Genomic DNA, 27,771 nt, shown 5'->3' with positions numbered 1-27,771 from the left:
GAAAACGGTCCCTTGGCATGACTGATTGACTGGCTGGTCCTTTGGGTGGGAGGCAATTTCACCGGATGATCTTCCTTGTGGCGCCACTCATGTCACAGCGGTGGATGGGAAGCTTTTTCGAGACTCTGACCAAGAACCAGAACTATGAGCTATGTTGAAAGAAAATCGGAATCAAATTATTTTAGGCACTAACTGCCGTCATGCCTCAAAATAAAACTTGTCTTATCCCTCAAATCCTGCACAAACAAAGAAAGGTGTCCGAACTGGTAACTTACATTTCCCCGAAAGCCGTACTTCCCCCGAAGGATGGACCTGTAGAGCTGAGTTTGGGTGTCATCCTCAAAGGGCACGGCGCCGCTGAGTATGATGTAGGCGATCACCCCGACGGCCCACATGTCCACAGCGCAGGAGTAGGGTTTCCTCAGCACCAGTTCCGGAGCCATGTACTCTGGCGTTCCACATGTGGTTCGTAAGGACCAAGTGCTGCTAGTCCCGTTGATGTCTCCGCTTTGGGCACCTGAAGTCAGAAGTTGGTAGTTTTAGCCAATTTTAAGACTTTACATGACTTGCCTGCCTTTTTACCTTGAAAAATATTGAGGAAGTCCAGAAAGTTTGATCCAGGAATAGACTTTTCCAAGCATGTCTACTTCTGTACCTTTCTGTGACTCTTCCAGTCTCTCTAGCTGTTTCTCAAGATCAAGAACGCAGAGTACGGTTTCGTGAACTCAGCAAGTACGGTCTTCCTAATAAGTACATACTCCAGAACATAATTCACAAGAACTTCTCCCGTGCCTCTGACCTATTTCTATAAGAAATGTGAATGTGGGGATATTTTCCTAAGTCACCATCCAATGCATCCTTGGTTTACAGACAAGAACAACATCCGGATATTTTGTGCGTTCTTGGGTTTTGCGTACTTTGATTCGGAATGGGTCTTGGGCTACAACTGATGAAAATTCGCAAGAACGGTCAAGAAGGCCAATTGAGAAACGTCTTTTGTATCTCTACGGCAACCCACTGAGGACAATTTGTGACACTCTAAGCTCATTGGTCAACATTCCGTTTGAAGGTGTTGCTGATCATTTGTTGCTTGCCGTCTTAGTCTCATGATGCCAAAATGTGAACAGCATAACGAAGACGGCTGTTCTGATTGAACCGGGACATTCATCAGTCCATTCAGGCATCAAACCGCTGGCCACTGAACTCAGAGTGTCATCAGCAGCAGCAGAAATAGGAAGACACTTAAAACCTCACAGAGATGTTGACGTCCTTGGACATTTTCATGGATCAAACACCTGTTGTGATTTTTTCTGTTTGGCTCCTTGTTTGAGAACAGCAAGTCATGCAAAATCTGCTGGAACATTCAACAATGTGCATTTCAAAGTTTAGAGGTCAAGTTAAGTCCCTCTATAAGCTTGAATGCTCCGACGGGAGACCTGCAGGTACTCCGTGCGACTTACTGGGATTTCTGCCTGATGTCTCGGCGCCTCCAAATGTCGCCAATCCGAAGTCGGTCACCAGCAGGCGGGAGTCGACGCCTGGATGGTAGTAAAGTAGATTCTCCGGTTTCAAATCTCTGTGTGTGATCGCCAGCGAATGGAGGTAGCCCACCCCGGCCAGGACCATGCGCAGGGCCTGAGCGGCATCCCGCTCCGTGTAGTGCCCCCTGCTGAGCACGCGGTCTAGAAGATCCCCTCCCGTGGCCAGCTCCAGGACCACATAGACCCTCCTGGGACACTGGAACACCTCCACCAGACGGACCACGTTGGCGTGGTGGACCCGCCGCAGCACCGCCAACTCGGCCGCGCACACCTCTCGAGCCTGGGGGGTCTCCACCTCCATCAGCTTGATGGCAAAGGGTCGGCGACTGGTCCTGTGCTCGGCGCGCACCACCCGGCTGAAGCTCCCACGACCGATCAGAGCCTTGATGCGGTATCTGACGAGGCAGAATGGGAACGCTGATGAGTCGTCGGAGCACGGCGGGCGCAGCTGTCCGCGCATCTGGAGCACGATTTGCGCTCTCATTGTCAGCGGGATGGAGAAAATTCGCACTCATGAGGGGAATTGCAGCTTCTCGTTAAATGAAGTGGGTGTAATTGAACCAACAGGGAGGGTTTTAGCAGGGAGCAAATCCAGGATTTGAACGCTAAGAATAACCACAATAAACATTAGGGGTGTAACGGCACGGCAAAAATTACAGGTTGGTTTTATCAGTTCACGTTGGGTAAGGTTGGAAATAAAATGCAGCATGCGTTTTTATCAAAGAGTAGGGTGGCTAGTTTTACACTCCCTTTCCGTCATTTACCTTATATGGTCGGTGCCCCGAGCCTCCCCCCCAAAAATATCTAAAAATGAATATAGTGGTCCCACACCGATTGGCTTCTTTCTGCGAGCGACTACTGAACATGTTTTTTGGCAGACAATTAATTTCTCCCGCCACATGCTCAAATTGTAGATTGCTCTTTTGAAAGGCTTCATTATCTCCTTGTGGAGCGCGAGACGCCCCACAGGTGGCGCGCTTTCTGTTTTCACTCTTTTAATAACATCATTACAAAGGCGCAATTAGCTGCTATGCTGTCATTTGGGAAATGTTGGCACGCTATACAAAGCAGAAAGTGCTCACCAGAGCCACCAGGATGTTCTTTTCATTTCCTTAGACCAGAAGAAAAGTGAATTTATTATGAGATGACGTACATGAGATAATGTTGTGTTATCACCGAGATTGTTGTGTCTGTAGTGAAGGGAATTCGTGCGATTAATCCTTGATTAATTAACCCTTGAGGATTCTATGGGTTGGTAGCTGTTTAATCACGTCTTGAAACGATTGACCATCCGCATGGTAACAGTTGCTAAGTGTGACGCAAGAAAACCCCAAAATGGACGACAATCTGCCCTCGAAGGGAATTTATCAACAACACAAATCAAGATGCTAAGCTAGAATAGCATATGGGTGATGAAACACGGTGTGAAAAAAGATGGTTGGCGTCATTTGCTAGCACCACAGCTAACGACTGAGCTACTTACTGGTTGTTGGTGTAATGTTAGCCGCCGTCGCTTTGTGGAAAAAGATTTTGGGAAGTTTATCTCCACTTCAATATATATATATCTGTTATATACAGTGGCAAATGTGGTCAATGTGCAAAGTGTGACCCCAAATTATTTTTCATTCCATTTGATGATGTCATCGGTTTCCTACCTTGAGCTGACCCGGGCGTCAAACTTGTCCTTGTACGTGTCTCCACTTTTCTCCTGCTGCTTTTCAAATCGAAAGCTCGTTTGCCCCGCAGGAACGCGTCTGCTTTTCGTGGAAAAGAAGCCACTAACGTTCTTCTTTGATTCCTCGTGGTGGTCGCGTTCCATGGCGAAGGCCACCAGCGACTGCAGCACGCTCACGTCGCGTTTGCTCTTCTCCTCATTCTCATTTCCATTTTGGGACGGAAGCACCTTGCCGGTCCCGCAGCCCATCGTGTGAATGGCGGCAGTGCGGCGGCTCGCTTGCGCTGCGGCGGCCCTCAAGTGCGGCCAGCCCGCTTGATGCGAGCCGCAACGTGTGAAGTCGGGCCCGCTGAGCAGGTGTCACACTCTGCTTGGAGCGTCTTCATCCTGAAAGCGTCACGCGGGCAGGAAAGAGCTTTGAAGGCTTTGTCGCTGCTCAACTGGCCGAGGACACAATGGAGCTCAGATGACAACCGACTGTCAATGGTGCTTGGGCTGTTTACAAACACAAACAAAAAACACACACAACAAAGAAAATGCTTTAAAAAAAAACACCCTTAAAAGTTAACTTTCAAAATTGTTGTATTACTCCGGGGAACTCCACAAAATTCTCCAGACAAGTATTGTAAAAGCCTTACTGAGCAAGGAAGCTAGCTTAAGTTGTCTATGGTGAAAACGGAAGAATAGCATCAAATGACAAATCGAGATGCTAAGATAGCATAGCATATGGGTGATGGAACACAGCTGGTTAGCTTCATTAGCTAAGCTTGCTAGCACCACAGCTAATGACTGGGCTACGATGCATGACTTATCCTAGACATCAACTGTGCTAACAGTTAGCAATCGCGATTAGCATTTTAAGTCGACAAAATGTCATCTACAATTCAGCGCACATTTTTATGTTGCAAGTTCACTACGTCGTCGTTTTGCAGATTATTTACAGACAACGCTTGAACAAGAAGGAACCACAAGAAAATGTTAGCGTCGTCTCTTAGTTGTTTCTGACTATTTTTACACATGCAAATAACATTGACACAATTTACTAAATGAGAGAGTGAACATCACAAACATCCTTGAGTCCATTGAAAAGCACGCCATTCATTCGTGTGCGTCACATAAATACGATTTGATTTCGCCGCAGTAAAACATTAGAGCGCGTTAAACAAGGTGCTCGACGTGACACTTTGCTTTAACGTACAATAAAGGTGTTTCATTAAGATAAAAACTTTCCTAATGGCCTTTTTATGAGGTGCATCTGTTTCATAATCCGCCTTTTTCCAATTACAAGTGGAATACGTGTCAAATGGCAGCAGATGCCGGGCCTTTATTGTTGTTTTTACTGGCGTGCTCACACAAAAAAAACAAAAAAACATGTTTGTGCAGAGATAAGATAAGCTTTGGCTATCGTCATTCATCACCAGCATAAAAAATAAATACATGAAAATGCTTCGTATTGAGTGGAAATAAAACATGATTACTTGCAGCCACTTGCTTGCTTAAAGATAAAAATGAAAAAAAAAAAACGCAAAAGATAAAGCGTCTTGTGTGAGTGAGAGAGAATATATAGGAATCGAGTTTTTTCATTTTTTTTTTAAGTGTGTGGTTGTCAACAGAGCTGAGAAAAGTTGGGACAAAATGGCAGAATGCTTGGATGGACATGTTTACATGCGTCTTGCATCACCATTTGGAACAGAAACACTGCTGGCTGGGTTTGACGCACGCACGCACGCACGCACGCACACACGCGCACACACGCACGCGCACACACGCACACTGCTAAATATTTCATTTTACTCTTCGGAACTTGTTCCAGCACAACTCACAAGTGGCACACACACACACACACACAAAAAAAGTCATGTGTGACTGGATACAAAATGTTAATGCAACATTTTATTCAGCATTTTTTTTTTTTGGGAGGGATTTCCACTCGGTAAGACTCGAGGTATCCGTCAAACAATATTTTCGCCTTCCTTTTTTCCGTTTCCGGCCTCACATCAGCACCGAGGTGCGAAATCGGCCTTGAGAAGGCCGGACCTCCCTCCGGGGAGTGTGATCACAAGATGGCCGCCCGCTCTGATGAACAACGCCGCGACACGCGTACCGCGAGCCTTCAGGGCGGTGAGGGCGCCACCAACCTGTCAGGCGCTTCGTGACCTCCCCCAGGGAGTGTTTACAATTTCCTCAGCCTGTTTGTGCAACTTGATGCGAGAATGTTCTTCTCAAGGTGCAATTTTCGGTGAGAATCCGCACGTCAGTGACGGCATAACACAACGATAACAGTCCAGTAGAACTTTTTTTTTAATGGATCAAAAACAATTTAGAATTTAGATGTATTTACCCCACCAGCAGGATAAATATTGGATTTCTAACCTTCCATCGATCCTGAACCGCTTATCCTTACAAGGGTCGCGGGGTTGCTGGAGCCTATCCCAGCTGGCTTCGGGCAGTAGGCGGGGCACACCCTCAACTGGTTTCCAGCCAATCGCAGGCATATAACAGTGATGGAAAATTAATTTTGAGAATGTAACGCTGCTCAATGCGGAAAATTGAATTTCAAATTGCTACCGCCTCGTGTGGCCTAAAAATGAAACTGCACCCTCCCTTCTCATGTACACAATGCGCAGGTGAGGTCACGGCCGATAGAGGGCGGGAAATTCGAACCCGAATCCAGAGTCAAAACCAAGTCAGAGTCAGAAATGGTCAAATAAAAAGACTATTGTAAAGATATTTTGGGGCAAAAATTAAAGAAGGTTGAAACGTCATCTAAAATACAAAACAGGAAAAAAGAAATCAATCAAAGCACTTGATTGGATACAAGCAACGTTGCTTTATGCGAGCTCCTCGCCGTTAAAACAACAAAGTGTGAGGCAGAAACATTTTTCTGTGCTCGGTCCAGATGATATATGGCACGTGGAGCTGGAAGTTTTCAATTATTTAGCTTTGCTGGTGGCAGAAACACAAGCGACGCGAGTCTAATACGTGCAACGCATCCATCAGCGGGTCCGAGTCGCTGAAAAGTCAAAATGCTTGAGCTCGTCTTGCGCTTCAAATCACTCACTTGCGGCTTTCTTTGCAGATTTCTCTTCACATGATGACATCGTGAAAGACTTTTAGGCAAGTCGTCGATACTTTCATCACGATCTCCCGCTGCTTTTTACCTGCCTCTCGTCCCTCCAACCGCCAGCTAATCAAGACGATCATTTCCCAATCAATCAGCACAAATTCCAGCCTTGCTGTGCGGCTTTTTATTCAATTTTTATTTAATTTTTTTTTTAAATCATATCGCGCTGAGTGAGTTTATTTCGTAAGATGCTTGTTAGCTCTCACTCTAAATTAAGCGCTCAGTGAAAGAACAAAAACGCAAATTGCTCAAATCTATTATTGCAATTGCAAACGTTGATCCTGTGGAAAACAAATGATCAACATTTGGATCATGGAAATCGTTTCAAATATTGAAAGTGTCTGGAGATGACAATGTTATCAGTCTGTGGCTACCACAAAACTATTGAAGAGGTTTAACATTTACAATTGTCGAACCCAATCGTTTTCCATAAAGGACAGAAAAACAGAAGCCGCTTAGAATCATCCGACAATCAATCAAGATATTATCGGAATGGTTGGGAAATGTTTTCATTAGGCCAATTTGTGTGGACGGCAGAGGGACAAAATATTACAAAACAATTCTAATGGTGCCAAAAATGAAAAAAAAAAAAAAAAAAAGTTATAAATAACATTATTGACTTCAGCTGCAGAAAAGATGAGCTTGACGGCACGACTCAAATTAAACTCAACTAAAATGATCATCTGACATCTCGTCAGCATTAGCAACATGCTATCAGGCTAACGGGCCACCATTTCAAGTGAAAGTGAGGAAGGTGCAAAAGAGGCGGAGCCACCTTTTGGCGTCCGCATTGCCACCGCGGGGAGAAAAACAAGAGCGCAGTGTCACCACTTTGGTCGTTGACACGCAGGTGTGACGCCAGACAATCTCCTGACTGTGTCGTGATCCGTCACCGGCGAAGGTGAGAGGGTGGATCAAAGCAATCAAGCAAAGGCCTCGCAAAGGTTACGTCCACCTTCGCAGCCACACTGGAGCAAAGGCTTGTCTGTGTGTGTGTGTGGGTCGGCGGGATGAAATACACTACATGCTTAACACAACCCCCCCCCCCCCCCCCAAAAAAAAAACGAGCACACACACATACGGAATGAGGTCATAAAAAGTAGAGGCAGAGGTTTTACGCCTAAAAAGTAAATCGAATGTTGTGAAAATAATAATAATGATAATAGGCTTGAGGAATAGTGTCAACAGTTTGGACTTTAATTCCGTTTTTCTTTCATGTAACACTAGAGGGAACCCACGTACCACAAGGGGTACGAAAACTACACGTTTGGCAATCAGCAGATCAGGGGGTCCTCAAGGGCGCCTAACCTGCATGTTTTACATGGATCCCTCCTCCACCACACCTGATTGAAATGATCAGCTCATCAGCCAGCTCTGACAGTGATCCCGATTAGGCCCTGACAGCAGTTTCACCGGCCCGCGTGAAACCAGGTGGGTTTAATGTTTGGGCTCTTGATTTCAATTTGTTAAATAAAGAAATGTATTGATTTTTTTTAAACGAAAGGAGGTGGACATGTCAGCCATAACAGGACACGCGAAAACGTCTCAAGGACCCGTGTTCCAAATTCAACAGGAAGTCAGACATTTTAGTTTGAGGTCGTCCATTTGGGCAAATTAGCTCTAATCAGAATCAGATATTCCGGTATACGTAATAGAATAAAAAAAAAAAAAATGGAGATGATGTGAAGACTGATTTCTTGCTGAAAAATTGCTAACTGAAAATGTCTCAGACGGTGCCAATCAAAAGTGAGCACGATTATTCTTGCGTAGTCAAGCGGTGGTCCTGTTTGACTGCCTGTCACCCGTCATGTCACGTCGTACATCATCGCCACAAAGACAAGCTGGGCTAATTTGCGCCATGACACCGGCAGCCTCCCAATTAGCGTCCGCTGGCGCATCAATCAAAAAGCAATCGCAGACTGCGTTGGTTTTGTCCCCGCGCATTTAAAGGGGCGGCGCACGTTCAATTTGCCGGCTTGATAGACGACGCGCCACGCTACAAATGGCCTTAAAAGGTTCGTCTGAGCTGTCAAAATAATTTCCCTTTGATGCCAAGTGTCTTGGTACATTTAGCAGAACAGGCTGCAGTTAACTTATTCACTCCCAGCAGCCATTTGGACTGAAGCAACCCCCTTCGCTGCCGGGCTGAATTTGGACTGATTTTGCAAGGCCCACAGAATATTGTGTTCTTGCTATAAAAACATGGAAGCTAACAAAAGAAAGATGAGAGTCTCTTCTTTCATCATTAGTCACAAACTTGTTGAAAACACCAGCAAATTGCAACATGGCCCTGGTCGAGCTCTTATAGTCTGCCGCCACCTGCTGGCCGTTTTTTTGTAATAACTACCGTTGCTTTAAGCCACCTCTTCAGTTCAGAGGCTGCATCAAAGCCTTCTGTGTGCCCTAGCATAAAAACAACAAAAATATGTTGTTGGGTTTGAATGAGTTAAGAATGTCTGACTTGGTGAAGCAGCATGTTGCTCAAAATCCAAGGTCACTTTGAAGGTCTGTTCCAAATAACTGCAAGGGGTAGTATAAGAAGGCGCTTACACTACCTTGCAGTTCACTTTTTTTTTTACTTGGCTCCATTTATGCTGCTATTTTTGTCCTTTTTTTGTAATATTTTAGTAAATGAAAACGGCTCTTTTTTCCATTCAACACAATCTATTACGGCTTCAGGTTGAAGGCTGTCCAAAGGTGTCCTCACAGTGGACAGCGGCAGGCAGGAATCAAACACGGCAGCGCTTCCAGAACGCAGCGTAAGCAGCATGGCCGTCCACGACATTCCTCATCAGCCGACAGGCGGCCCGATTGCCAAAGACGCCTCTTTAGCTTCCGGGAAGGATTCCCGTGCGCTCGTTACAATCCCTGATGAATGCTAACATTAAGTGCCAGGGAAATCAGTTCTCCGCCGCAATTCCTGCTCCGAGACGATAAGACCAAGGTGGCGGCGAGATAATGGCGTGGCGGAGCACCTCACGGGGTCTCGCTAGCTGTTGTGACGACAATGCGGCAAGGTGAGAGCGAAGGTGGCAGGTTTTTGTCCACAGCTTTGCCGGCATGTTCTGCAAAATGAAAAAAAAGCTTCCGTTTTGACATTTAACGGCGAACAAAACGACACCCCTAAATGTCATTCTTAAACCTGGAAATGTGATGGCTTTGTCAGAAAAGGAAAATATTTGAAAAAGTTATTACGTGCGCCACGCTGAGGACGTTTCTGCCACAAATGCGCGCACTTTCTATGGCAGGGTTGATCAAAGATGGATGAAGCGTTCTTGATGCAAAAGGATTGTTGATGGATGCATGAATGACGGCTTGATGGTGAACGGATGATGGCTAAGTTGAGCCGGCATGTCGAGTCTCAGGCTCAAGTCCCCTCCCCCTCCTTCCCCTGCGCCCGTCCTCCATTTTGGACACTCCATCAGGCCTGCTTGGCGTCCCTTCCCGTATCCTCCTGAATTACTCCTGAGTGCCGGCGTCCAATCACAAAGCCACATTTCATGCTGCGCCGCCACAAAACCATTGCTCATCGCGCCTCTCAATATTTATCATAGTACAATTTCCCGCCCTGGCGTACCTCCGCCGCCGCCGCCGCCGAGCTCTCAGCGGCCAGATTTATTTACGACACGCTCAGCCGCCGCCGCCGCACGAGCACACGTTCATCACGGAAGAACTTTTTGCCGGCGTAAGAGGAGGGGGGGGCGGACACTGACAGAGTAGTCGGGGAAAGGAAAATGTCTTCAAGGAGAGGCCACGCCCACCTCACATATTTGCCTACCTATATTGACATAAGCTTGTTTGTCATATTTGCTGCTTTTCAATCACGTGTCAATTGATTGTTTACACAGTAAACAATTTTGAGATGTAGACTTAAGCGACCAAATTGAATTAAGAATTGATTTTCAAGTTTAGATTTCATTTGTTGTTTTTTATGAATTGTTTAATTGTATTTTCTTATATAATTTGATATTTGTTATTTTTCATTTGATTTGTATTTCTTTTTGTTTAATGTAATTTCAAATTTTTTTTTGAAATGAAACTTATTTTGACTTTTATTCTAAACGTAGTTTCTAATGTAACTTTGACTTGAAATGTTTTAACATAATAAAAAAAAAGTAAGTAATTGGATTTGTGTTTTTTATTCATATTTCTATTTTTTCATGCAATTTTTAAAATGAAAATTCATTTCATTTTCAGTAAAAAATGTGGCTACATATTAGACGTTTAACAATATTTTGTTTATTTACTTGTTAATTTAATTGATCAGTTACAAATGATACATTTCCAGGGAAGGCGAATGCTAGCCATTTATTTTGAACATTGTATTATCTGCATACTGCCACTAGGGGTGCTGTCTTAAAATGTTTGGTCAAATTACGAGTTGGTCGGCTGACAAACTATCAATGTCTTGTTGCTAACACTGCATTACGCTTGTTAGCATTAGCATTAAGCCATAGAGGCAACCAGCGACTAAAATGTTTTTAAACTGGCTGCCAAATTGACTACATTTGGACCTTTGATTATTTTCTTTAAGGTTTTCCAGAGCAGCACATAAATGAGATGAGCCAACCTGAGTAAGGCATGAAGGCAATCAGCGTCTGACAAAGTAGCGGGCAGTGGTTGCGCACTCGGCAGCCAACGTGAACCGCGCCCGCCTCAAAGTCACCCCGCGTGCGAGGAGGCCATGAAGTGGCGCTAACGCCGGCGGGATTGTGGCCAAACTGTAATAAGGAAGCAAATCAGAGCTTGTTATCTGGCGCTTAATGATTGGTCCGCTGATTATCAAGTGTCGGGCAGGGTCAGCGGGTCCCGCTTTTAATTCACTGTCTAATTGGCTCAGCTGCACCTTCAGCGGGGAGGAATTAAAAAGAAAAAAGAAAGAAGAAAATCCTTTGGAACTCTCACAAGTCCTGCAGCCATTTAAAAAAAAAAAATATTAATCCAACTTTGACTTTTGATGTTTTTTTTTTCTTCTCACCTTTCCACACCCTCTTGAGAGAACATCTCGTATAAATGAATGAATTATTGACGATTCAGAACAAGACATCTTCTCAGGGTTTCTCTTTTTTGCCAGTTTTTTTCTTCTTCTTTTTTTCCTTGCCCTCTTGTGGTTTGATTCGGGGATGCCGTTGATGTTTGTCAACTGCGGGCGTGTGAAGCTCTTTGAGACTCTTGCGTGATTAAGGACTATAGAAATAAACTTGACTTGATTACTCCAAAAAGCAAAACATCTAACATGACTTCAAAAGGAATGAGGCCTCACTACAAAGAAAGATCACTTTACCTGTCTTATGAATGAATGAAAGAAAGAAATAATGAATGCTGACATGCCTGACAGAGACAAAACTACAAAGTTAAATCAACGCGGTGGGGCTCATGAATGAATGAATAAATAAGGACTCGCCCCACCGTGTCCTCACTGAAGCTTTACTGCAAAGCAAAATGTCTCCCGACTGTGACCTTACTACAAAATGAACGCATCCACGTACGTGTCTTATGAGTGAATGGATGACTACTGTCTCTCCATATGGATACACCACTACAAAGTAAAACGACTCACTTGACATTCACATACATCAGCTTGGAGATATGTAACAAAATTAAATAAAAATATCTAAAACGGTTCTAAAAGGTTTGTGAATGCATGCATGAGGACGACTCTGACTTTGACATTACAACAAAGTTAAAACAAAATGAATGAATGAGTAAATAAACTAAATATGGACTGATAATAAACAATTCACCTGGCTGATGAATAATTTAGGACTCCTGACTGGAACATTACTAAAAAAATAAATACATAAAAATCGCAATGTATTTTTGCTTATGAATGAATGAATGAACGCATGAATGAAGACTTTCCTGACTCAAGACATTACAACGAAACCAAAACAACCCATCTGGCTTATGAACACGCGTTTTGTCTCGTACCTGCTCGGCAAGTGGCCGTTCATAAATTGATGCCAATCACTCAAGGCCATTTTGATTTCATTCATTCCGCGGATGAAATCTTGCGGGGGCGTCATTTTAGTACTAAACCTCACTTTCAACCAAAGAAAGGAAAGAGCAAAAGTGCACCCGTCTTGATCCCGGAACGTTAAAGCGGGATCAAGTGGAATTCCCAGAAGCTCCCATAAGTAGTTGTGCTCGTCTTTAAGTGCCGACGGATTAAGACCAAAGGGGGAGAAAAAGAACAACACGCCTACAGATTGATTATTTTATATTTGTTCCATTGAAGTACGCTGCTCCGGTTTTCATTCTCGAACCTTTTTAACAGCTTTTTCCTAACCAATGTGTCAAGAGAATAACAACAGCAGATGGCCGCCATCATGTCTTCATATACAAACGCACGCAGGCCAGCCACATTCCGCTTCCAAGTGAAAGGAACGTGTCGGGTGCCAGGCAACCGTCACGCCAAGAGACGGATGTTTATTTGTTTGGATTTTCTTTCAAATGAATGTGAAGGTGTAGGAGCAGCCACTGTGTATATTATGAATCCACTTTTAAATAGATCAGCGACTGCAGATGCTGAAATCAATTATAGCGCAAAGAAAACAAGACAATCTTGTCGGATATAAATCAAATAGAATTGCAAATGAAAATACAAGTGGAATAACAAAACAAAAGGAATCGTTAATAATACAAAAAATGCGGCCCGTCATTTAATGACATTGAATTAAGAAAAATAAAACAAATACAATTGTTTTCATAGTTAATTTAACTCATTTGCTCCCCAAAAAGTATAAAAACTTTCTATTTGAAATATTGCCATGGTACCGAAAACATATTTATACATACAGAAGGCTTTGAGGCAGCCACTGAACTGAAGAGGTGGCTTAAAGCAATGGTAGTTATTACAAAAAACGGCCAGCAGGTGGCAGTAGAGTATGAGAGATCAACCAGGGCCATGTTGAAAAAAAGCTGATTTACCCACAGTTCTAAACAGATTTGTGTGTAATGATGAAACTTAGCTATATTCTAATGCTAATTGAACGAAACAGATACAAATATTTTTTTTCTTGATGAAACAAGAGACTCTAATCTTTCTTTTGGTAAGTTTTTATAGCAACGGAACACAATATTCTGTGGGCCTTGCAAAATCAGTCCAAATCCAGTCAAACAGCCGGGAGCGAAGGGGGTTGCTTCAGTGAAAATGGCTGCCAGTCAATGAGTTAATTATAATTTTGATTCCAAAAGAATATAAACTGTATGTTTTTAGTGATGAATCAGGACGAAGTCAAAGACATGCTCATGCAAGCAAAAGCGCCCAAATGACGACCAGCAAAAAAACGACGTAACCACCTGCGAGGCGAAACTCCAAGCGCCACCCCGGAGAGTACCGACACCATCCCGCATCTTCGACACCCAAGCAGTCAGGCGGCGAGACGTGACGGGGTTGACCCGACAAAGGCGCATTATTAACCCGCCGTAATTGGAAACAGCGCGCAAGGACGCGGACAATCCATTTGGAATATTTACAAGTCAATAAACGTTTGCGTTTGCTTCACGCCGTCCTTCACGCCTGCGTCTGCCAGATAAGACGGAGGAGGTCAAAGGGAGCGCTAAACACAAATTGGCACAAAGCAGATCATACGTGGACGGCCGCAGGACTCGGCTCTACATTAGCGCTAGCGTAAATCAAGCGTTGGATACCAATCGGGAGTGCGAGGCCCTCCAGGAAATGAAATGGGCTTCGGGCGTGTTATTGCGATAAAGACGTAGCCGAGCTCTTCTGGTGGAAATGAGATCCGCCTTGGCGCTCTCGGGAGCACGGAAACAAGCACGTGCGCTTGTAGCTACGCGCTAACGTTTCGTGCAAGGTCAAAATCAAGCACCACCAACGACATGAATACAAACGTGATCGTTCTAAGCCATAAAAACCTCGGGAAACATACAATGCATTATGCTAAGTCTTCATGTTACTTCAATATCAGTTTTGTTCCAAAATGGCATAAATAAACACGACCCCCGACTAGCCCAAACAATTGACGCACTCACTCAGTCCGATTTAAAATTCAATCAAGAAATTCGATGCGCTAGCTAGCTAACTAGTCACCTAACTAACCCGCCCGACTTCAAAAGATTATATAAAAAAAAGAATGAGTAACTAAAGAACAAATGATGGATGAACATCAAAAGAATGAAGAAACTAGCTAACTTCAATCGATTATTAAAAAATTGGACTAGCGAACCAATGACTGAAACTGCCAGCCATCTAATCAGTTCCCAGCATGCTTTGCAGGGCCGCGAACAGACCTGCTGCTGGGCTCTGCGCCTGTTTGCTTTGATGGGGGAAAAGGGGGGCGGGGGGGCGTCAGGTTCACTCGGCGAGCATCTGCTCGGCCATACGAGAGGAGATAAATCTGCAACAGGCGTGATGCATCTTCATTTAAGTCGGCGCTCAACACCTCTCGCCGAAAACTGCCAAACTGTCCAGATGCCACATTTAAGCTTTGCGAGGGAAGAAAGGGAGGGTTCGAGCGTGGGAGGGCGGCGGGGGTAAAAAAAAAAAAAAAAAAGACAAAAAAAGACGAGAGGTTCGAACACGGTCGAGCGGCTCCATTTGGGAGTGTTTCGTGCCACTGCCGCATGAATTTAGACATCAATCTTGCTTAAACAATTACAGACTACGACGGTCATTTGCATAGCGCTCGGAGCTGGAGGCATGAGAGGTTCGGCTAGCGCAGACGTTTGCAATCATATCAGTTCGACAAACTCAATTAGAAAAAGAGAAAAAAATGTGTTGGTGGAAAAATCGGCCTTGTTTCGCAATGGCTGATAATTGGTTGGGAAGCTCCAAACGCAATTTCTGACGTAAGACTACACAAATCCGCCATGATTGAAAGAGAGCTAGCATCAGCCATTTTGCCTTAACTTTTCATTTGGGCTCATGGAAACCGCTGATACAATAATTTCACAAGCTAACTAGATACTGTAAGTAGCTGACTAGCTAGCTTACTAAGCTAACAAGATTTTGAAGTCAAACTAACCACCCAAACTTAAAATTGACTCGGTAACTAACCACAACACAATACAAACTTAAAAAACATACAAATAACTAGCTAGCTAGATGACTTATTGGCTAACTAACTGACTAACTAATGAACTAGAAAGCCAGCCAGTGAACTGATTAACTAAGTAACCACAAGGACTTAAAACTATATAAAATATGTAATATTTAAACATAACTAACAGAGTAACTCATTAGCTAACTACCTAGCTCTCTAGCCAAGTAACTCATCTATTTCACATTGCATGTTAGCACTAAGCTAGCTACGTTACAACTAAGCTATGTGTTGTTGCTCTGTGTGCGTCGACGTACCAGTTGCTTCAAAGTTCACAATTACAATAACATTGATGTCAAATGCTATTAGCTCGAAAATAGCGTTTGCTATTACATGCTAGCCTTAAGATAGCGGTCTTTTGTCAGCTGAAAAGACATAGTTTAGTTGAATATTTGAGTATTTATTCATGCAATGTTCATTTTGTTTTGTTTAATGTGTCACTTGAAAACGGAGTGCCAAACATTTTTGTTTTTTTCACGTGTTGGCCTGGAACGTATCCCTCATACGCCAACCAGCCTAAAATCGGTCATTGAAGCGGGAAGGACATCTGCGACGATTTTTTTGTTCACAGGAAACGGGTGGCTGTGATGTCGCCGCTGACATTTTGGTCCACGTCGGAAAATGAGGAATGCGCGTCGACGTTCGCTCCCTACGTTGGGCGGAAGGTCGCTTCTACTTGCTGCTTGGCACAAAATAAAGGAGGTGACATTTGGAACGCGACAACGCCAAACGTTTCCACCACTGCACACTGACACACACATGGCGGGATAACACAGCGTTTTAGACAAAAGTTGTGATTATGGCGTCAGGTGCGCAATAATGAGGACAGGTGACTGTCAGCAGATCGAAAGTTGTGAAGAATACATTCTATTTATGTCAAAAGGATTTATGGGGACGTGCTAAGATTTTGAATTTGAGCTTAAACTCTCAAGCAAGTGTTTAAAGTGAGGCTGTGAGAGTTTCAAATGAGGACGAGGTTTTCAAACAAGGTTTTTATAGGCGACTTTGAAGACATGTACAAAGTAAGGTGTTTCAATCCAGCAATGCATGCTGGGATGCATTTGACTGATTAATAACACACACACGCACACGCACAGCCTGCGCTGGACAAGGTCTTACCCTCCCGTAAACCCTCCAATTGCGTCAAATGAAACGGCATGAAAAAGTCGACCTGCGGAACAAAGCGGGTTGCCAGCACGGTTCAAGTTCACGTGAACGGGGGGGGGGGGGGGGGGGGGGACATCCTTCACGGTGGCGACGGGGGACGGGCGGGACGCCTTTATGTGTCGCGCTGCACGGCTTAATAACTGACGAGCGCTGATTTACGGCCGCCGCGGTGCCGGCGTCTGCGACAAATGACTTCATAACGCAGCTTGATAATATTTCCATTATTTCCCGTCATGGGACGGGACGACGCCGAACGGACGAGTTTCCATAAAAAAAAAGATGAACGACACGCATTGTGGTCCTGCAGTTGGGTTGTCTGGCCAAATGGACCTCATCGCTTTCTTTGCATCACGTCGTCATGACAACAAGTTCTCAAACAAGTCAAGGCTAGGATTTCAACACACAGTTAAGATTTGGACTTTAAACCAGGGTTGGCCAGCAAGAGCAGGATTGTCATCGTAAGAGCATGCATGCAAAAACACACACATTCATAAACACACACACACGCAAGCGCGCGCATGTCAATCACGGCGCAGTGTTTATTGTTGTTCCCAGCCGCCATATTGCAAGATGATCCCGGCACTTTAGGCAGTCATGCTCATGAATAATTCATTGATAAAGTGAATCAAATATTAATAATACAAGGAGTCATCTCCCGGATATACGTCGATAAATGTCCAACAGGAGCCGCTCGGATCACATTCCAAAGTCATTTTCACCACCGGCACTTTGTTATCCCTTCACTTGAAAAACACGAGGAAGACGAGGAATTGCATCAAACAGATGTGACGTGCGATGGAAGAGCGTGTGTAGCAGGAGAATCTGTCACTGGAAGCCATTTTCACTGAAGCAACCCCCTTCGCACCCGGCTGCTTTTACTGGATTTTGACAGATTTTGAAAGGCCCACAGAATATTCTGTTCTATTGCTATGTGGAACCTACCAAAAGAAAAATAAGTATAATTCTATCTGTTTCCGTTTTGTAGCAATTAGCATTAGAATATAGCTTGATCATTATCCACAATGGTGTTGATAACGCTGTCAAAAAGAGCTTGTTGCAACACGGCCCTGGCTGATCTCTTAAACTCTGCTGCCACCTGCTGGACGTTGTTTTGTAATAACTACCCTTGGTTTAAGGGACCTATTCAGGTCAGAAGCTGCATCAAAGCCTTCTGTATGTTCATAAAAAATGTTTAAATACGTTTTTAGGAGCGAATGAGTTCAATACATCCAATAACCAGCCTTTGCCAAGTTAGATTTGAATTTGTAGTTTGGACTTGTTCCCTGTCAGTTCATTTTTCGAGTCATCGGGTCTTTCCAATCCCCCCCAAAATAAGAGCTGACACCTACCCCACCTAAAAGCGACTTACCAAAGAAAGCCAGCAAATAAAAATGCTTCCTGCCGCCCATTTCAAGGACAAAAGCAAAAGGTGGAATGTCCCCTGGTGTGCTTTTTAATTCCGGCGTGCGGAATCAGCGCGAGCACCTGCGTTTTATACGGCAGGCGTGATAAAACAAAGCTGGCAAATGCGGTGACATTCCACTCCGCCGTCGCCTCCTTTCTGCCGGTTTATGCTTTGAATAAACAGCGCGGCCCTTAAAAGGCGTCTTATCTCGGCGTCCATACTGTCCTCGCCTCAATGAGGTGGAGGGTTTTACAACTCCGCCAAGCCGGAAAAGACTTTGGCCAGATAACTTCAGCGTTCCGCAGGCCGCAGGACATTAGCCGATATCACTCTGCGTGAGTGTATTTTTTTATCTCATTTTTTAATCTCAACTTGGGATTCACGCGCCTACGCATGGAATGGCGGCACAACTTTAGCCGCATCGTTCCCGCCGGCGCGTCGGCAGAGAATTAAAGGCTGACAGATGTGTAGAAAGGCGGCAACTGATCATTCCTATCACATCTCCCGCTTGGCCGCGGGTCTCCCGACGGGTGACACACACTGCCAGGCTCGACTAAACGAATGATGAAAGCCAGCCAGATGGGAGCGGAACAACAGCTTTAGGAAAATGAGAAGGAGGGGAAACAAAGTGTGCAATTGAATGTCAGGCAAAGTCAAAGGGAGCGCTCCATTTCATCCACCAGTGAGCTCAATTCCGCAATGAAAGAGAGACTCCAGTGATCAGGAAACTCCTCAGATCACTGACAAAAAGCTCTCCAAGCGTCTTGCGTTTGTCGGAGAAATGGCGCGAGCTTGACATGGTGCACAACCAGGCTTTATCACAAGGCCACTCTTCTTCTCTGCCTTTTTAGATCGCCTGCAACGGTTGCGTGTGAAGATGTAAAAATGCAACCGGAAGGATTGATCGTTCTGCTACCTCGGGAATATCTTGCCCTTGGTCTTTGTGTACATTGAACGTCAAATGCACTCTCATTGGATCATCAAAAATGTGTACCGGTAAATCGGAAAAACATTCCATCATGGACTCTTCTAACACCCAAGTCTCGAACCCTGACCTAACGCCAATCTCCACACCCACCCAGTATATCCCAACTCGTCCCTTTAAACCCAACCATACAAGAATCCAATACCGTTAAAAGTCCAACACCAACCAATCCAATCGATGAAATCCAACCCCTAAACCAGGAGTGTCAAACAGATGCAGAAAGTTCCACGTGATCAATGACATCAAGTCTCGGGGGGGTCACTCGAGCCTCGACAGCAAGCACGGTGACTTACTTTTGCAGATGGACTGGCCGACTTCCCGCTGACATCATTTCCTGCGGCACCACCCAGTGATGGATGAGGGCCGCTTAATCTAAGGTCACGACGGCCATTTTTGACCTCTGCCGCCAATACCCTGGAGGGGAAGACGAACGTGCTGTAATAAAGCGCTCCTAGTTATGCAGCGTGACGCGAAGTCCCAATAAAAGTCGGAGGTTAACGCGTGTTTGTGCAGCGCTTTGACCTTCCACCACTCATCAAACGGCCACAAATATTTGATGCAGTCAAACCTTAACGACGAGCAGGCAAACGCTGCATTTACGGTTTGAACTGTCAATGTTTAAGATCCTATGGAATTTGCCTGATTAATATTTGGAACGACACGTTTTATGTTGGATCGTTGCAATGTTTTGAAGTCATTGATGCACGTTGGATTTCACTAGGACTTCGTTATTGGAGGTTACTTTTTATGGCCAATCATCAAACTTTGCCACCACCTGCCAGTGCCGAGACTTAAAAGCTTTGCCATTTCACGTCGTCCTTCTCTTTAGTACCCTTTGAATATTGTAGCGATCACGGCATGAACACCCTGCAAGGAGTTTGAAAAGCTGCAACCTTCGACCCTCGCCGATTGGTGCAATTTGTCCTCCGGAAACCAACAACAGCTTTTTCCCAAAAATACACGTTCTCAAACACCGGCGCTCTTTCTAGAGCTCCTGGCAAACAAACCGCTGTCGGTGTGACACATTTTTACTCACTCAACTCAGCTCAGCTTTATTTATGGCGCACTTTCACACCTTCTCCATTGAAAATACACGTTCGCCGCCTTGCCATTGAAGCCCGGCTCGCCCCTGTGTGATAGCGAGGGTGGGCTGTACAGTCTTTGCCGTTCAAAATAAAATAAATTCCGATGATTACCGCTTAGTGATTTGCGCCGTCACCGGCGTCTGCTTAGCGCCGGGACATTTTGGCCTTTTCTGGCGGAGTACCACGCCGGCCTGTGAAATCAGGCAGGAATACGGCAAAAGGTCAGCGGCTGACAGGACCCAGACATATTGTGCCCAGAGGAGCACCTCAGAGGGGGGTGGCGACTTTTGCTATTTCACCCTCCCTGGCTCACATGCGCCGGGGGGAAATTGCCATTAGCATTCAAGGACAACAGTCATGCTTGAAAAGTCATTTGAATAGGATGAGATCTTTTTGCCTTTCAGCGCTTGTTAATGAAAATTGCCGTGAACGACGGCCAGGAGTGAAGTGAGACTTTTTGCCAAGAAATGAGCGAGTGCAGCGTTTTGGACATGATTTGGCGCATTGATTGCTCTCCGCAATATTAGAAAAATCAACATGAGAGAGTTCATTTACAGCTGAACATGAAAGTTTAAAAATCCACGTCACACCAATGAATGATCTCCCAACGGAAGCGATGAGTGACGAGCTTTGAGTGGCTTTCCAGTTCCACCGCCAACAATCAATCACGTGATGACGCAAAACGCCAGAATTGAGATTCGTTTGTGTGTCCTAGTTTGACGGATGCACGTCACACGTTTTGAGCCGATATTACGTCACGTACGCTTGTGGTCCAAAAGTAATGTCGGACGATGAAGTCAATATTGGCAAAAGAAGAACAGATGGAAACGGGCAGAAGTCGCGTGTAAGATGTAAACCGGATTAATGTTGCGAATGCAAACTACCGGCCTCCTGTTATGTTCGTTTGACCTCGTCAGTGACCTTCCACAGCTTTCGCCATTTCAGATCAGGCAGAGCCCAACGTCGGTTGCAGTGACGTTAGCTGTCGGTTGTTAGTTATGTTTGTCGAGATTTGGTGAGTTACGTTATATTGTTATTTTGTCATTTTAGATTGAACATGACTTATTTCATTCGTAAGCTAAGCTGTTGAGTTGCGCTACTTGTTGAGGCAATTAGCTCGCTCGTAGCCTACATGAAAGTAGTTATGATAGACTAGCACAACCACTCGCATCAACTACTAGCATTGCATTGTTACGTACTGTACTATGTATATAATGTATGTTAATTCACTTATTATAGTTAATTAGTTTCATTAGCTGGCTAGTAAACCTCAGCTAGTTATTGTAGTTAAGTGATACAGTACGTTACACAAAAGTCAAATTTCACTTTACTGAATAAAATGACGTCATTCCCCCTCCCTTTACCAGGCCTCATAGAATGTTTTTTTTTTTTTTTTTTTATCATTTCAAATGCAGCTGTGATGTTTGGTGCGGGTTTTGAAAGGTTAACTTGAGCAAATGAGCGAGTGCAGGGAAGCGCGCCACACTTGACCGTTCAGACGACAGCCATTTCCTCTTCTTTTAGATTACGTAAAACAACATCAAAGATGTTGACCAAGAAATAAGGATCCTCTGAGCGTGTTAAATTGGATATTGCATGGAAATATAAAAGGCAAAATTCTATTGAATAAAGTACAACAATATTACAAACAACAAACAGCAGCACTGAGGAGGGATTGAAATTGAAAGAAGAAGAGATTGAGAAGTTGTGTCGGCGTACATGGTCAGTAATGTGTGTTTGTATCACAGCCATCCTAAACGGTGGCGATTCATCAAATTCGACGTCGACTGTCGTGGCTAAAGACTAACAGCAACGCACTTAACATCTTTTGCTTTGATGTACGCTACAAAAAAAATCCTAATCTATTTAATGATGTTTATTGTGTGCGATAAAAGCCTGAAAAGCACTCGCACTCCCAGCATTTCCGCAAATACAGTACATGTCAATTAGCGCTAATTGATTGTTTTTTTTTCCCCGCACAGTTGCATCTGATGGACGCGGGAAAACCTCCCTACTTCTCATTTCCTGTTGATTTTCAACTGATATGACCTTTTTGATATGACCTTTTTAATATGCCAGATGCTGCATGATGACTCCGCATCTTTTGGAAAGGTGCGACTGACAGGTTGGCGCAGACTGACTGACATTTGCAACCTCATTTGTCATTTTCACAATGACTGCGTGACCCCCAAGTGCATTTTTCCTTTTGTATGCAAAATAGCCTGCATTCATTTGCTCATGTTTAGCCACAGTTTGTCTTAATTGCTCAATTTGCTTCTTCATTAGTTATGTTTATAACGATAGTGACAGTTGGTATTGTTAGCAGGTTTACTACATTAGCTGGTTAAGTTGATCGGTTGGGAAAGTTAACTCATTCACTGACAGCCATTTTGCCTGAAGCAACCCCCTTCGCTCCAGACTGTTCTATTGGATTTGGACAGATTTTGCAAGGCCCACAGAATATTGTGTGCTATCAAAACATGGAAGCTACCAAAAGAAAGATTAGAGTCTCTTCTTTCATCAGGAAAAAATAATAATATAGTTTTCTATTTGTTTCCGTTTTGCAGCAATTAGCATTAGGATATAGCTAAGTTTCATCATTATTCACAAATCTGTTGAAAACACTGGCAAAAAGAGATTGTTGTTTTGGTTGATCTCTTATACTCTGCTGCCACCTGATGGCCGTTCTTGTAACTACAATTGCTTTACCCTTCTCTGCAGTTCAGAGGCTGCATCCAAGACTTCTGTATGCTCTAGCATTAAAAAAAAAAAAAGTTTTGGGGACCATGATGATATTTAAAATAGGATGTATGTATGTATACGTTTTTGGGAGCAAATAAGTTCATTTATTTTTATACTAGTAGGTAGTTTGTTGTTACTTAATTAGGGACATTAGCTAGTCTTTTTTGTTTTATATTTGTCAGTTAAATTAAGTTAGCTCGCCAGTAATGTTAGTGAGCTACATTATTTAATAATCACATAAAATTAATAGGGTGCATTATGATCGTCGGTTTAGTTACATTAGCTAGTTGGTCATATTAGCTAGCTGTTATAATGATTGTGACATTAGCAAGTCTGTTATGTTCACGTGCTAGATTCTAAGTGTTGTTATCTGGATAAGTTACATTATGTTGCTTACATGAGCTCGTTCAATGAGTTGCAGGAAAACATAAAAGCCTAAAACTTTGGATCTGTCCATTCAAAAAAACGAAAGGACTTGGAAGCGCAACGCTTCACCGTAATCCTTCCGCATAGACACAACCAATGCGGACGGGAAGAAGAATTAAGAGGCTTTTTCCTTCTGTGATGTCAGCAAAAGAGTGTCATGGCAGCTGGCGAGCTGCACAGCAACTACGACAACAGTAGCCGGAATGAGATGAACTCATTATCACACAAAAAAGCCAACAACAAAGGGTCAATGTAATTAACCCGCGAGATGTGCTTACCACGCCGCCGTGACATCAGCGTCACAATGGCTGCCGGCTTTAATTGGTTACGGCGCAAAAGGGTTGTTTGTTGGCGGCGTGGAAAGGCCAGCGCCGAGGTGCCGTGTAAACACAGAATTACGCGCTAATTAATTAACTGTGCAAATTTCAATTACACGGATGAGTCGAGTGCGGGAAAACAGGAGAAATGGAGAGAAAAAAAATTCACATACTGTACTTGCTAAAAACACCAGCGGCACTTCTTAAAGGTAGGCAAGTCATACATATTTTTTGAAATATGCAAACATTTAACAACATATAACAAACTTGATATAATCTGTACATATTATTATTATACATTTACATAAATTCCGTTTGCAAAAAAAGCTGTAAATAACATTAACATGAATAATAAAAATAAATAATTATAATGAAATAAGGTATCTACTGTACTGTATAATATTTATGATTTCATGAACATAAACAATTCAACATGCATACGTGGTTAAACGTGCATGTATGTGTGAATGTAACGGCAAGATGTACGTCACCACACTTCATTAATATTCACGAGTCTAGCGGGGGGGGGGTCAAACTCGGTCAGTCACGCTCGACGCATGTAAACAGTCTACTAGCGGGATGTCGACTGCGCTAAATCCACTAATTCTGTCCGAGAATGATATCCCTGGTGGCAAATTCGAATAGAGAAAGGAAACGAAGAAAAAATACAGTGGTCGTGTCTGGAGTCGTTTCTATAAGTTCCATAACAGCCGTGTTTACTCGGCATGCTTTTTTTTCTGGAGATAAACGAGAACAAAAACGGGCACTCCTAGCAAAGGTTGTCAATCGAGCCGGCCACTTTTTGACCTCCTTCCGGTTCAAGCTGCTGAAGTCACGTGACCTTGCGGTCTAAAAATAGCATTTGCGCAGTGCGTCATTCAAGTTGGTGTAAAGCATCAGCTGCAATTGCGCTAATTGCGAAGTTGAGTGTTTACACGTAAAATGGCGTTTTCCACATTGCAAGTGTTGTTGCGTGCGCATCTTCTGCCAAAGTGTGATGACGGGAGCCGAGGAGCAGATTAGCGCCACCGCGTTGATATTCATCCTCCACTCCTCATCTGGTTTTAATGGCGAGCCCCCCGGCGGGGCTTGCGGCTACGCTAACCCTCTCCGTGTGCGTTTGCTCATGAAAACGCACTTCAAGTGAGCTCTCTTCAAAATGCATCCAGCACATGCATGCACATGTTTGACTTTTCATTTCTGGCTTTTTCTCAGCCTGCGCGTCTGCAGATAGATGAGGAGGCGGCACATGTAAAATGCATGACTCCTTCCTTCATGGATGCAGACGTGCCGGTGAGCGCTCCGTCAATCATTGCATGAAGCCATGGATGGCACCTTGACAAATTGTCTTATTATTTCCATGTCAACGCATGGAAATATTATTATTTTTTACCTCTGTGTTTATGTGCTAATTAAAAAAGATTTGGTTTTAAATTCAATGTCATTTAACTTCAACAATACATGATTATTTTTTTGCTGAGTCATTAACGTTGCCTCCATGCCTAAACCACAATTAAGAAAACTATGATTTGCAATTCAGTGTCTCGCATTAATCAAGCAGTGGTGGTTCGAATTTGCTAGCAATTGGACAAACACTCGCTTGACAAGTTTGACCCGTGGAAATGTCCCTAAATTGGCTGCTTCAAACCAAAATGGCAGACACCCTGTGTCTTTTCAGGCATGGCTACTTGAGACTTTTTTGTGGGTCTATTCATAAAAGTCAGGCCTACCAAATTTGATGATGCCAAGTCAAACTTGCTCGAGGGGCTGAATTTTCAAAAATCAATTGGAGGACTCCTGAAAAAGGGTCAAAATGAGCCGGAAATGTCCGCGTCAAACCAAAACGACAACCGTCAGCCATGGCTTCTTGAGACTTTTTTTGTGGGTCAACGCCTGAAGGACATGCCCACCAAATTTCATGTAGCTGTAACGTTAAGAAAAATTGGTTTCAGGGGCGGATTTAGAAAAAAGAAGAAATGCAGGGACTTCTGAAAATGACCAAAATGACAAGAAATTGAAGTGGCAGACTCGCTGAGTAAAAAAAAACTTATTTTGTGGGTCGATTCCCAAGTTTTATGTTACTAAGTCAAACGAGGCAGAATTTTCCCAAAATTCAAACAGACCCTATGTAGCCCATTTCTGAATATTTAAACACACGATGCAAAATTGTGTTTCTGAGAATAGGAAAACCTTCCAAATGGTGATTTGTTAATCCAAAGAATATCTTTGAAGAATGGAGAAAAGATTGCACAGACACGTGAATGTAGTGTCATAATAATAATAATAATAATAATAATACAAGTTCTTCCACAAACGGGGCCACCGCCGTCACACTTGTTGTTTTGTCTCATCCATAGTCATAAGTTCCCTCTCGTTGTGGCGTTTCAAGCTGTCAAAGTTCAAAGCGGGTGAGCCTTCGTCGTCTCTTTGAAAAAATGGAAAGTGACAAGAAATGTAAATGTGACTGACATGGCGTCCCGATTGAAAAGCAATCGCGCTCTTAATGCAGCGCCGTTTGAACAACAAACACGACGACGCTTACGGGCGCCGATTGAACCACGAGTCAGTAAACTTTCTTTTTTTTTTTTTTTGCTTTTGAAGGTTGACAACCGGAGTGCTTTTTCCTGATTTTGATGTGAAGTACGGCCCAGGGGTCAACATACGGCCCACGGTTATGTTTTTTTTTAATGCAGCCCACTGAGCACGATTTTAACGTTTTTTTCCTAAATTTGGCCAATGTATCATTTACTCATTTGGATTGACCCTTTGATCTCATTGACTACGTTTCCATGCAGTCAATATTCGAGTTAAGTCCAGAATTCCGGTTTCTGAAACAATCGAGATAAAATGTTTACATGCGTGGCGGACAACGTCACTCCCGTTTACAAGCTCATTTGTGCTCGATTGGAATTTGTGTGTTTACGCGGCCTTATAAAATCCAAATATTGCCAATATCCGGCTTTTCAAAGCGTTATTTATTGCCTGCATGTAAACATAGTCATTGAATAATTGTTATTTCCAATGGCTGATTGGTCTCTTCGCACGGATGCTAGCAAAGAGCGCCAGCGGTCTCGCCGCTGGACACACCGTCATTGCGAGTAAGTCCGAGCGAGAGAGTGAAAGCGCATCAGGATCAAAGAAGCCTCGATAAACTTCACGCATGGGAAACCCTGTGAGTTTCTTTCCACGATTTCGACCAGTGATAACTCCCATGCTGGCTTTGAAGCTGCCAGTGAGGGTGAAAGCGCCTCTAATTCCAGCCAAGAGTGCTTTTGAGCTTTTCAAGGAGGGAAAAAAGAAGCAAGGGAATGTAGAGCAGTCGCAAGCGCCCGCTGACAAGCGCTGCGATTCCTGCTTGAATGACCGAATCTCTGGTTTTCAATATCCTTTTCTTCACGCTTTCAACGACTTCAGCGGCGGTCCACAAATGCGCAAAGAAACAAGTGCTTCTCCACACACTGCAATTGTTTGTGGAAGAGTGAGTCTTCTTTTACACAAGATTTGTGGTACGGGGAGGCTTTAGCTTCAGATGCTAATTGGACGAGTGCTTGTTAAGTAGGAAGAGCGCCTCCATCTGGAACACGGCAGGACGCCACACGTGATAGCTCAGTTGACCTTCAGTGACTGCTAATGTAAGACCGCTAACGTGTGACTGTTAACTGATAACATTATGCTAACACTAGCATTTTTAATGTGATCATTACCATGCGACAGCTAACGATTCACGTGTGACTGCTAACATGACCACCACGTGACAACTAACAAATGTTTGCTAACACTAGCATTTTTAATGTGATCATTACCATGCGACAGCTAACGATTAACGTGTGACTGCTAACATGGCCACCACGTGACAACTAACAAATGTTTGCTAACACTAGCATTTTTAATGTGATCATTACCATGCGACAGCTAACGATTAACGTGTGACTGCTAACATGACCACCACGTGACAACTAACAAATGTTTGCTAACACTAGCATTTTTAATGTGATCATTACCATGCGACAGCTAACGATTAACGTGTGACTGCTAACATGACCACCACGTGACAACTAACAAATGTTTGCTAACACTAGCATTTTTAATGTGATCATTACCATGCGACAGCTAACGATTAACGTGTGACTGCTAACATGACCACCACGTGACAACTAACAAATGTTTGCTAACACTAGCATTTTTAATGTGATCATTACCATGCGACAGCTAACGATTAACGTGTGACTGCTAACATGA

General features: G+C 43.8%; 1 protein-coding gene across 2 annotated transcripts in view; it reads right to left on the bottom strand.

Annotated features, from left to right (window-relative positions):
- The window catches only part of LOC144040399 (serine/threonine-protein kinase H1-like), a 76,243-nt gene that overhangs the window by 6,661 nt on the left and 41,811 nt on the right, over window positions 1-27,771 (bottom strand). Inside the window, exons 3-6 of one of the 2 annotated variants that reach the window (XM_077554558.1) lie at window positions 3,197-3,711; window positions 1,461-1,936; window positions 276-517; window positions 80-149 (exon numbers count right to left, since the gene is read on the bottom strand). In XM_077554558.1, the coding sequence (XP_077410684.1) occupies window positions 93-149; window positions 276-517; window positions 1,461-1,936; window positions 3,197-3,465 (1,044 nt within the window). In that variant the 5' untranslated portion in view covers window positions 3,466-3,711 and the 3' untranslated portion in view covers window positions 80-92. Of the gene's footprint in view, window positions 1-79; window positions 150-275; window positions 518-1,460; window positions 1,937-3,196; window positions 3,712-27,771 lie in introns of those variants that run through there. The other variant, XM_077554557.1, reaches the window with a different exon arrangement.

This window comes from Vanacampus margaritifer, chromosome 20 (assembly GCF_051991255.1).
Source record: "Vanacampus margaritifer isolate UIUO_Vmar chromosome 20, RoL_Vmar_1.0, whole genome shotgun sequence".
NCBI lineage: Eukaryota > Metazoa > Chordata > Actinopteri > Syngnathiformes > Syngnathidae > Vanacampus > Vanacampus margaritifer.
Note: the sequence above shows the minus strand (reverse complement) of the source record. Positions and strands in the feature narration are given on the sequence as shown.